Below are 11,154 nucleotides of genomic sequence, written 5' to 3'. Positions count from 1 at the left end.
CTAGTCCGCCGCACCTCCTTGTTGGCGGGTGAGATCCATTATGAGGCTCAATCAAGTTCTCGCCTGGGTTACACTAAGTCTACTACCCACGCAGGCTACTGCTCGTGCATTGGGCAGCAAGCCTAGTGACTTGATCATTGCAGAACGTGCACCACTCCAGGATATCGTAACATGGGATGAACATTCACTAATCGTCCATGGCAAACGCGTCATCTTTTGGGGCGGAGAGGTTCATCCTTTCAGGTGCGTATACGACTTGAGCGAACGGCATACCTCCTGCTAAGTACCAGCAGGCTTCCAGTGCCGAGTTTGTGGTTGGACATCTTTCAAAAGATCAAAGCTTTGGGATACAACGGTGTGTCCATATACACGCCCTGGGTTTTACATGAGCCAAAGTCCGGATCTTTCCAAGCTGAGGGTGTGTTCGATTATGAGCCGTTCTTCGATGCGGCGAAGAAAGCAGGGATTTATCTTGTTGCTGTATGTATTCAACGATTGGTCCCGATAGCCTTAGCTGACTATCCAGCGACCTGGCCCTTATATCAATGCAGAAGTGAGCGGTGGGGGGCTGCCGGGTTGGTTGCAGAGGATATCTGGCAACCTTCGGACGCCAGATGCAGACTACCAGCAAGCTTCGAAGAACTACATCGAGCACATCACACCAATTATTGCAAAAGCGCAGATCACCAACGGTAAGGGATCGGGCTTATTTATTGGGAATTAGTCACTGAATGAATATTGATAGGCGGTCCTGTCATCTTGTTCCAGCCAGAAAACGAGTACAGCGCTGGTCTCAACAACGTCACCTTCCCGGACGCCGACTACATGAATCACCTCATGAAGCAGTTCCGAGACCTTGGAATTAATATACCTCTGATCAACAATGTGGCCTGGCCATCTGGAACGAATGCCCCAGGCACTGATGCCCCGGTGGACATTTACGGCCATGACGCATATCCCCTGGGGATGAACTGCACGGTGCCTAGCTATTGGATCGATGATGCGTTGCCAGCCAACTGGCGGGAGACACATCTCGAACAAAGCCCGAACACGCCTTATATGGTAAGTTTGGACTTCCATAGTCGGGACTGTCATTGACTCCAATAGCTCGTCGAGTACCAAGGCGGAGCCTACCAACCCTGGGGCGGCGACGGCTTTGAGAAATGCGCCGAGTTCACGAACCACGAGTTTGAGCGCGTATTCTACAAGAACAACATTGCTGCTGGTGCCACTATATTTAACGTCTACATGGTAGGTCGAATCGCTCGACTGCCGATCACGGTACTGATACTGAACAGACATTTGGTGGCACAAACTGGGGAAACCTGGGTCACGCAGGTGGCTATACTTCTTACGATTACGGCGCGGCAATTACAGAGGAGCGCCAAGTGCACCGCGAGAAGTACAGTGAGGCAAAGTTGATTGCCAATTTCGTACATGCATCACCAGCTCTAGCGGCCGCAGTACCGGGATACAACTCCACAGCTGTATACACTGATACGAATGCCATCACTACAACGCCACTATTTGGCAACAAGACAAACTTCTACGTTACGAGGCAGACCAAGTACAACAGCTTGGCTTCGACGTCCTACAAACTCAAGGTCCAGACCAGTGCCGGCAATCTTACCCTTCCGCAGCTCGGTGGGCAGCTCTCCATAAACGGCCGTGACAGCAAGGTTCATGTGACTGACTACGACGTTGGTGGTTTTAATTTGCTTTACTCCACAGCCGAGATCTTCACGTGGAAGAAATACGGCAGCAGGAGTGTACTCGTCGTCCACGGAGGTCCGAATGAACAGCACGAGCTCGCTGTATCCGAGACCGGCGGAGGCACAGCTGTCGAAGGCTCGGGCATCAAGTTTGCAAACCGTAACGGCAACACCATCCTCAACTGGCAAACAGATGCGAAGCGCCGGGTTGTGCGCATTGGATCGGACCTGTACATTGTCATTGTTTCGCGGAACGAAGCGTACAACTACTGGACAGTCAGCACCCTGCCTGAAGGTGGTAGATACTCGCATGATGCGACACTATCTTCGGACTTGATAGTTCATGCTGGCTACCTGGTCCGCAGCGCTTCAGTCTCAAACGGCAAGATCGACCTAATAGGTGACATCAACGCGACAACCACGGTCGAGATCATCGGAGGCGCCCACGATAACATCGATGGCTTGTCCTGGAACGGCAAGCAGCTCGAGGTGAAGCGCGACCGTAATGGATTCCTTAGCGGTACCATCCCTTTCTCGGCTCCCGACATCCAGATCCCAGATCTCAAATCTCTGTCATGGAAGTCCATCGATGCGCTTCCTGAGCTGCAGCCCGAATACAACGACTCGGCTTGGACCGATGCTGACCACACCGAGACGAAAAACACGTACTGGAATCTCACCACCCCCACGGTACTTTGGGGTGCGGAATACGGATACAACACAGGATCCTTGATCTTCCGCGGTCACTTCTCCGCAACAGGAAACGAGACACACATGCACCTGAACGTATCCGGTGGTTCCGCTTTCGCATTCTCCGCGTGGGTGAACTCAACCTTCTTGTCGTCCTGGACTGGAACCGGCGAGGCGGCCATCGCGAACCAGACACTGTCGCTTCCCAAGCTGCAGCGCGGAAGCAACTACGTCCTTACCGTGTTGGTCGACCACATGGGTCACAATGGAAACTGGCAAGTCTTGCCCAACCTACTGATCCACTACGGACCCTAACACACATCCAAGGTTCATCGGCTACAACGAGATGAAAACCCCCCGCGGCATTCACGGCTACGACTTCCCCAGCCACACACCACAGCCAGCCAATTCGTCCCGCGCGGACGACGGCATTCGCTGGAAGATCACGGGCAACCTTGGCGGCGAAAGCCACCGTGGCGGTCCCCGCGGTCCTTTGAACGAAGGCGCTCTGTATCCCGAGAGAAACGGGTTCCACCTGCCCTCCGCCCCAACAGACTCGTGGAGCAGCAGCGCCGTCGGACCAACATCCGGACTGCAGAAACCAGGCGTGCGCTTCTACCAAACGACATTCCAGCTCGACATGCCCAAGGGATGGGATGTCCCCCTCTCCTTTGTCTTCGACGGCGATGCTTTCACGGGCAGAGGACGCGGATGGCGCGCGCAGCTGTGGGTCAATGGATATCAGTTTGGCAAGTTCGCCAACGGCATCGGCCCGCAACGACGCTTCCCTGTGCCGGAAGGCATCTTTGACTACCACGGGCTGAACACGGTTGCCATCAGCATCTGGGCGCTTGAAGAAGGCGGTGCGACGCCGGAGGGTATTGAGCTTGTTGCCGGTATGCCGGTTCAGTCTGGGTATGGCGATGTGGCACTATCGCCGATGACGGGCTGGGAGGAGAGGGAGGGCGCGTACTGAGTTGTGGGGTACTCGGGTGTTTGGATGTAGCTTTGCAGCGCGTGGTATGGTCATGGGCAGTTGCGTTTGCAGTGAGAGATTACTGTCTTGCACTACAATCGGAAGCTGAAGATGCGCATGACACGAAAGAAGTTGAATATAGTTTGCTACACCGATAGGAAGGCTTTGAGACGTCATTAACTTCCTGACAACTCTTGCTTCACCAAAACTGGCTAAACGCGTCGTCCTTTGCTCAAATGCACTGCGTGTATAATGTTACTCTGCAAATCTAAATTAAAAATCGGGTGTAATCGGGTCTATGGCTTCTCTTCGATGCCCGGCAGGGCATATGCGTCTATCGTTTCTCATTGTGATAATCATGCCTGTCGTCGTCGCGTCATGTCCAAAAAATGCATCAGTAAAGCGAGCGCCTCTTCAGCATACTCCTACTACAAGTTAGCGACAGACTCTTGTGTCTTCTGCTTCAGTGCAATGCAATGACGTACGCTGTGTTGCCCCAACTCAGTCTTCTGAGCTTGCTCTTCTCGCCGTCTGAGATGGCGCCGAGACCCGAGTCGTGTTTTGTCGGCTTATCCAGTCCCTCGGCTATGCCGGTCAAGGGTGCTGTTGCAGTCTGGGGCCTGGCGTCTTGCAATCTCAAATCCTCTTTGCTGTCGATGGCGACCGCGGTGGGGCTTGTGTAGTATCTTGGCTGCGAGCTTCGTCTTGGGTTGGGTGGTCGCACGGCTTCCGGCAGAGCAGCCGTCTGTGTTGCGATGCTGGGCAGTGTTGCTGTGCGCGGCCGTTGCAGATGTTGCTCGTCAAGCTCCTTCCGACTGGGGAAGCGGCGTGGAACGGATGCCGTTGGGGCTGTGCTTGTACGTGGGCGGGTCGTCATGTTTTGAGGGCCTGAGATGGGACGGGGGATGGGACGGGGGATTGGGTTTTCATCCTTCTGGTGGACTGGTGGAGGGGACTGAAGGGAGAGCGGGCGCTCAGGGCGAGATGCTGCGGCAGATTTAGGGGCGGGGTTGTTGACAGTCGAGGTGGAAGTATTCCCCCAGTGAGATTCGCTCATGGTCGGGCTTCGGAGTGTGCCCTCAATGCTATTGTCCTTCTTGACGATGCGCTTCACCATGTCTCTCAGCCCAAGACCGCTCTTACGCTTCGCTTGGCGCACCTCCACTGGCAGTGCGGCATTAGTCGTCACGCTATGCCGCTGCGTGTCACTTTGCTTCCTGATGTGACGGCGACTGGTATCTCTGTCTGGCGCACTGCCCAGGGTCGGGCTGCCCAGCATAGGTGCAGTGGGCACAGGTGGAACGTCATCTGAAGCCCTAGCCAGCCTTGGTGGCGGGCTCTGTTCGTTAGTGAGCGTCGCACCGCTTGTTCGTGCCGAGTTGAACTCAGCGGAAGGCACACGGTGTCGGGAGCGTGGCGCGGCGAGACGCTCGTGGTCTTGCACCAGTCTTTCCCTCGCGGCCTCGAGATCGGCGACAGACTGCTTTAGACGCTCAACCTCGCTTCGCACAGAGTCGCTGCTCTTTATGGCATTCTGCAGGTCTTTCCTGAGTGTTTCGAGCTGACAATCTTTCTCGACTAATGTAGCTCGCATCTCTTGAACCTCCACCTCTTTCTTGGCGAGGTTGTCTTTGCTTTCCTTGAGCTGACCCTCCATGCGCTGAAAGTGGACACGGTGGACAACACTGGGTCGTGCAGTCTCCATGTCTTCGTTGATGGCATGCTCTAATCGCACTTGCTCACGTAGAGCCTCGATCTCGTGGTCAGCAGCGAAGACACGTGCATTGGCATCGCGAACCCTCTTGTCAAGGGCTTCGAGTTCCATGTGTAGGCGCAGATTGTCCTGCTGGGCGGTATCAAACATTGCTTCGAGCTCGTTCTGGTCGTTCTCCTCGATGGTAGGAAGACGTCCTGAAGGGTCACTCCTGCTCCTCTTCCTGCCCGATTGGACGTCTTCCAACTCTGCGCTGGCTTCCTCCAGAAAAGCTTTGGTTTGGTCGTGTCGCTCGCGCTCTTCTTTGAGGGCGTTTTGGATCTTCTTGCTTATTTCCCAAGCTCTTTGTAGTTCTGCCTGTTGGTTCACGACGTCCTCGGCAGACTTGGTGGCAGCAGCAAGCTCACACCTCAGCTGCTCGATGATAGCGTCCTTTTCTTCTTCAGCACCTGACAACGACCGCCGACCCCTCTTAACGCGCAACAAGCGAACCTCCAATGCATGGTCACCATTATTGCTCTCCTCGAACTGGGCGTCGTGGCCGAACCTAGGGCTGGCCTGGCGCTCCATCAGAGAGAGTCGTTCCTTGAGGACGTTGAGTTGTGCTTCCTTCAACTCCAGGGTGGCGTGTTGTTGCCGCAAGGTCTCGTTCAGCTGTGCGTCCTTTTCCTGCATGTGTCTCTCTCTCTGCTCGTTGCCTTTGCGTAGAGCAAACAATTCAATGTCTTTCCGGTAAACAATGGCTTGGTGATCCTTTCCGAGAGTTTGATTCATAGTCTTCATGTCATCACGCAGGGCGGAAATGTCTGTGAGCGACTTTGTGAGCGCATCTTTGGCGTTAAGAAGCTCTTGCCGGGCAACGCAAAGCTCGAGATCCTTGGCTTTGTTTGCGGTCTGCAAGTCGGTGAGGGACCATTGCAGTCGCACGATCTCACGGTCCTTGAAATCGTGGGACCCTCTCATAGAAGTGGGGACCCCTTTTTGGGAACCCGAGAGCGATCGCCTAGGCAGATTAACAATTTGCGATTCGGTCAGAAGAGCATGCGTCTGCTCCAGGGGAGTTTCAACCGCCAGCGACGGTGCACTGCTGTGGTATTGTGATTCGCTGGTCCTCGTAGCGTCCCCATCCAGAGCGCGCTGGAACACGTCAAAGCTGACCATGACTAAAGCTGCCGCCAGCCAATCACCAGAGCGGCGCCCCTGAACCACGAAACTGGCAAATGCAAGAGGGCGCAGCGTATTTGCAACCACTGCTTGTTGTCTTGCTACCCAAGACCCAGACACCCGGCGGGTGGGAAGCGGCGATGCTGCGAGTACAAGTACGGTGAGGGACTGATGAATGGGTATCCGCGCTATCCAGGGATGTTCCAAGAGATGGCGCACTTCTGTTGCGAGGCGGTCTGCAAGTGCGATAAACAAAGGCCTGAATCCGCGTGTCTTCTCGCCGCTATGAAGAACTCTTCTGGCAGCGTGATCCTGCAGGTTTCCCACCGACGTTTTGGAGGTGTTGCACAAGAGGTCGCCAGAAACCGAAGGGAGTAGCGCCGTGATCACCTGGCTGCAGGTACCCGGAGAAGACGTCCACTACGTACAAAGTGGTGCCTGACAAGAAGATGATTAGACTGATCGCTACCGAGTAGGTTGCGAGTGGGCGGTATCGTATATGGCCTTGGATATCGTTACACACTCAGGGCATTATGGGGTAAGGCAGGTTGTGTCAATCGTTGCCATTAGGTTGGGCACGGGGATGCATGTGTCATATCGTAAGATATGCAGTGCGAGGCAAACGCCGAAAGGGAGGGGGACGATGCAAAAGGGCAGAAAGCCTGCGAGCAAGCATTATTTGAAGGTATGCGAAGCACGCATGAAGCACCAAATGACGCCTGAAGAAGCAAATGACCAGAAACGCCGTGCTGAAATGCTTCCGGTCAGGATATCGCAGCAAAACAAAATTTGCGACAACAAGGATAACTGACAGCTTGGGCGTCCTGTCGCCCAAGCGCGTGACGGGCCTCATATCTCGAAGTGCTTGTAGCCCTCCACCAGCCCGTCGCTGATCTTGGATGGGATGGCCCAAACAGGCAGATAATGTAGCACCTCGTCGAATGCAGGGATGTCGCCTGCATTCGCATCCGACCAGAGGCACACCACTTTTCCAGAAAGCTTCGATTTTTCCTTAGCGTCCCACGAAACGCTCACATTCCAAGGCTGCGACCACTCGCGGTGCCAGAGGCGCACCTCGCGGGAGCCGTGCTCGCCGGTGCGTTTGAAGCGGGGATCTGAGACGCCCCCGGCAACCGCCAGATCCCGGATCGACGTGTCAAACAGAACACGACATGCACGCGTATTCTGCCCTACAACACGAATCGTTGCTTCGTTGGTCTTGTTACTCTTCGTAATCGTGTAGTCAAGCCAGCTGTTGGGGTGTGTTTTGTTGCTGTACGGCGATGCATCGGCAACCACCCTGGCTGGCAGTCCTTCCCACTCGCAGCTCCTCAACTCTTTGCGTGTCGCAACGTCAGGTGTGGAGCAGTGGACGTTCTGCCCCTGCGCACTCGGCAGCTGCCCAATGACTTGCTGGACATAGCCATCCACACCAGTCAGGGATACCGTGTTCACACCCGTCTCAAGGTTGACTCGTTGGACAAAGTAGACTTTTAAGCGGTGTTCCCTGCTAAACGGGAACGCCACGAGGTTGTAAACAACAGTCCCCACGCAGACCAAGAACAAGAAGGTGGGGATGTGGTAGGTGATTCGATGAGCAAAGGGTCCGGCCGGCGCGATCAGCAGAGTGGTGAGCGCGGCGAAAGACAGGTAAATGAAGAGTGACGAGTTTCCATCTGACGGCGTCTGGTAGAGAGCCGACGTTAAGAGCAACGCAATTTGGCCGACCAGGAGAACGGTAATCGGCACAAGGAGCAGAAACTGTACAACCCAAATCCAGCTTGGCAGCTTTCCGCTCCATTCCTGTTCCCCAGGGAACGGATGTCCGAGATCCAACGGCCGAGGCTCTTCTTCTTCGCTCGATGATCCCCGCCTACTGCCATGCCTTGCCCTTGCAAAGCTTCGTTGATCACCACGCAGAAGAGAAGTTGTTTCGGTGGCCTCGTCATCAGGAAGCGAGTGATCTTCGGGGCGTGAGGCGCTATTACCAGTGAGCGGTCGACTGGCAGGCAGGGCGTCCTCGTCGAGAAGACCCGAGTGTTGTGCATAGGCTGATTTTTTGGGTGCAAAGAAGAGTTCCAGATAAGACAGCAGCAGGGCAGCGAACACGGCAGCAAAGTAGAACAATGCCCAGTAGCCGCCAGCTAATTGGTAATTTTGCGCGAGCGCAGTGACAAACGCGAGGAGAATGAAGCTTCCCACGAAGAGCCAGATCAGACCGTAGATGCGCTGGAGCGCAGAGGGCCGCATTGCGCTGGCTCCGCGCGAGAAGAACCAAGCGAACGAGATCCATGTCGAGATCATCATGCTGCAAAAAAAAAAGTTAGTGGTGTAAGTAGACAAGGGTCTGATGACGTACCTCCAAACAGCATAGGGACTGCTGTAGACGATGAGTGGATTTACGCGAACCACGAGGTACGCAAGCCCAACGACGGCGGCTGTTGCAACGGCAAAGACGATGGGAAGACGGAAGAAACCTCGCCAGCCATACAAATAGACAGGTTCGTCATCGTCCGACGAGTGAACGTAGGCTTTTCGAGCAAACAGGTAGTTTTTGTCGGCCTTGCTGAGGCCGACTGTCAGGCCGATGAGCGTGAGGGGGGCCACGACCAGCAATGTCACGCAGAGGGCGAAGAAGGTATGCAGGCGGAATACAACGAAGACCTGACCGAGCAAATCAAACCACACTGCATCTGTGCCCATGCCGGCATCCACCTTGCCATCTTCACGCGTCTCTTCGCTGCCGGTGAATTTGTCGCTGGTGTCCGAAGCCAAGCCAGAGACGGTGGCTATGGAAGCGGAGAGCATGTGCCATACAGAGTTGAGCGAAGTCTCGCGCGTGGAATCCTCGACCGTGTGGTACCTTGCCCTGGGTTCCATAAAAGCAACGTCCAGACCACGAAGTCCAAGCTCGCTGTAAAAGACCTTGTAGTCCGTCTCGCTCCGGATGAGACCTTTTTTGAAGCCATCGCCGCTGATAACGGTGCCGAAAGGATGCTTGGAAGCGCCATAGTACTTTGTCACTTCTGTGTCAGTGCTGCGGAATAGAGTCGCTCTGCCGCCTGCGCCGGCACCTTCGAGGTTCAGAAAGGTGTGGGGCACTTGGGAGATTGGATGGCGCATGAAGGCCTTGGCTCCATTCAAAAAGTCTTCCTCTCCGTTGTTCAGTAGAAGGAGGACTGTGCGCTTGGGCCAGTTGCGCTCTTGGGTAAAGTAGGAGAGAAGCTGCAGCACACAAACCACGCCCACGCCGTCATCGGTAGCGCCGTAACCACTGCTGACCGAGTCGTAGTGAGCGTTGACGAGCACTCCGCCGTTGTCTGGGCGGCGGGTGGTTGTCAATGCAGTCTGGTTGGGGGCGTAGAAGGGTTCATCATCTTCGGATCCACGGATGGCGACGATGATGTTGGTTCCCTCAAAGTAGACGGTGGTGTTGCTGGACGAGAAGGTTGCATTGGAGACGTTGTCGTCTATGATATCGACATCATGGCTGCTCAGGTGCTGGGAGGCTATGACATGCTTGACGCGTGCCAGAAGGTAGTCGCGAACATGGTCGTTGGCACGGCTGTTGTAGGGATGAAAGTGGCGGGTGATGTGCTGGAGGTCATTCCAAGCTTCCGTGAGGTTTGTGCCCTGGGGTGTCTTGGACGGGTAGTCGGGCACTCTGAGATGGACGATCAACAAGGCAGCGAACAGGGCTATGTAGGTTGCGGTGGTGAAGAAGACGACAGGCCCGGGGGTGAATGAGAAAGGGTTGTAGCGAGCCATGTCGCACGGTGGGGGTGCAATGAGACCTGCACGAGCTCTGCCAGCTCCAGCTTTCTTGTGAGCGAAGCTTGAGAGGGTGGTGGCTTATGGCGGCGCGTGATGGTTGGCGTAGATTTGGAGGTGGTAGCTGCGGGGTGAAGCTAGCGTGAGGCATGGATGCAAGCTGTGACGTGATGGTCAACCACGTCAACGTCAATTTACAAGAACATGGTCTAGTATCCATATCCACATCCACATCCATATCCACATCCACATCCATATCCACATCCACATCCATATCCACATCCACATCCATATCCAAATACAAATCCATATCCACATCCACATCCACATCCACATCCACATCCACATCCACATCCACATCCACACAGCAGTTGTCAACCAACGCTGTGTGCGCGTCTTGCTGACTACATGTCCTCACGGGACAGGCAGTAGACATGGTGCACGGCGATGGTGTAGAAGACACGCCGACCCCGCCACAGCTAACAGACAGGCCCACGCTCTACGCAGGCTGCTGTCTCGCCCTCAGCAAGCCCCTCGTCGCCCACGTCCACTCGCTCCTTCCGCCTGCGCCCGCCCTGACGCTCTCCATCGGCAGTGGCTTCGGCCTGCTCGAGGCGCACCTCGCTGCCGCACCGTACCACGCCCGCATCGTCGGCGTCGAGGTCGAGCCGAGCCCGAACACGTACCTGCCCGCCGCCCGCCACCGCATCGTCCATGGCACGCGGTTTCTCGAGCCGCTCGCTGCGGAAGCCTCGGCCTGGCTGTTCGTCTATCCGCGCCGCGTTGGGCTGGTGGACGAGTACCTGGCAGCGCATGGCCGCGTGAGCGAGAGTCGGCGTGTGCACGTGATTGTCTGGATAGGCCCACAGGCGGACTGGGACGACTATGCGCGCTGCTTCACACCAGACTGGAAGGTGCACATACAGAGCGCTGACGCAGTTGGCGGCAAGCCATGGGAGCTGATTGCCACGGCAAATCGTGCCCCTCCATGAGCATACACCACGCGATCCTTCCGTGCTGGCTGATGACCTTGCTGCTGAGGCAGTTTGCAGGACTCGTCCCGGCATGGCACACCGGTCTGCCTCCGTTTGACCAACGAGCACGGTGTTGTACAACGCTGGCTATGG

General features: G+C 55.6%; 4 protein-coding genes across 4 annotated transcripts, besides 1 other annotated feature; 2 read left to right on the top strand and 2 right to left on the bottom strand.

The window, feature by feature from the left end:
- Nucleotides 1-40: 40 nt before the first annotated feature.
- Nucleotides 41-3,378, top strand: EKO05_0008805 (uncharacterized protein; the record flags this gene model as incomplete). The annotated part of the gene is made up of 7 exons (XM_038941610.1): nt 41-243; nt 294-480; nt 527-692; nt 746-1,062; nt 1,108-1,251; nt 1,299-2,644; nt 2,730-3,378. 7 exons carry the CDS (start codon nt 41-43, stop codon nt 3,376-3,378), a joined length of 3,012 nt encoding a protein of 1,003 aa, XP_038796334.1.
- A 394-nt stretch (nt 3,379-3,772) lies between these two features.
- Nucleotides 3,773-6,253, bottom strand: EKO05_0008804 (uncharacterized protein; the record flags this gene model as incomplete). The annotated part of the gene is made up of 2 exons (XM_038946627.2): nt 3,773-3,803; nt 3,864-6,253. 2 exons carry the CDS (start codon nt 6,251-6,253, stop codon nt 3,773-3,775), a joined length of 2,421 nt encoding a protein of 806 aa, XP_038796333.2.
- Nucleotides 6,254-7,105: 852 nt separating this feature from the next.
- Nucleotides 7,106-10,024, bottom strand: EKO05_0008803 (uncharacterized protein; the record flags this gene model as incomplete). Its single annotated transcript, XM_038941639.1, has 2 exons — nt 7,106-8,564; nt 8,616-10,024. The coding sequence occupies 2 exons, from the start codon at nt 10,022-10,024 to the stop codon at nt 7,106-7,108; spliced, it is 2,868 nt and encodes a 955-aa protein (XP_038796332.1).
- Nucleotides 10,025-10,241: 217 nt separating this feature from the next.
- Nucleotides 10,242-10,392: a tandem repeat.
- A 69-nt stretch (nt 10,393-10,461) lies between these two features.
- EKO05_0008802 (uncharacterized protein) lies at nt 10,462-11,019 on the top strand (the record flags this gene model as incomplete). The annotated part of the gene is made up of 1 exon (XM_038946626.1): nt 10,462-11,019. One exon carries the CDS (start codon nt 10,462-10,464, stop codon nt 11,017-11,019), a length of 558 nt encoding a protein of 185 aa, XP_038796331.1.
- Nucleotides 11,020-11,154: the final 135 nt, after the last annotated feature.

The sequence above is a fragment of the Ascochyta rabiei genome, chromosome 15, assembly GCF_004011695.2.
Source record: "Ascochyta rabiei chromosome 15, complete sequence".
Lineage (NCBI taxonomy): Eukaryota > Fungi > Ascomycota > Dothideomycetes > Pleosporales > Didymellaceae > Ascochyta > Ascochyta rabiei.
This window is presented reverse-complemented; position numbering and strand designations above follow the sequence as displayed.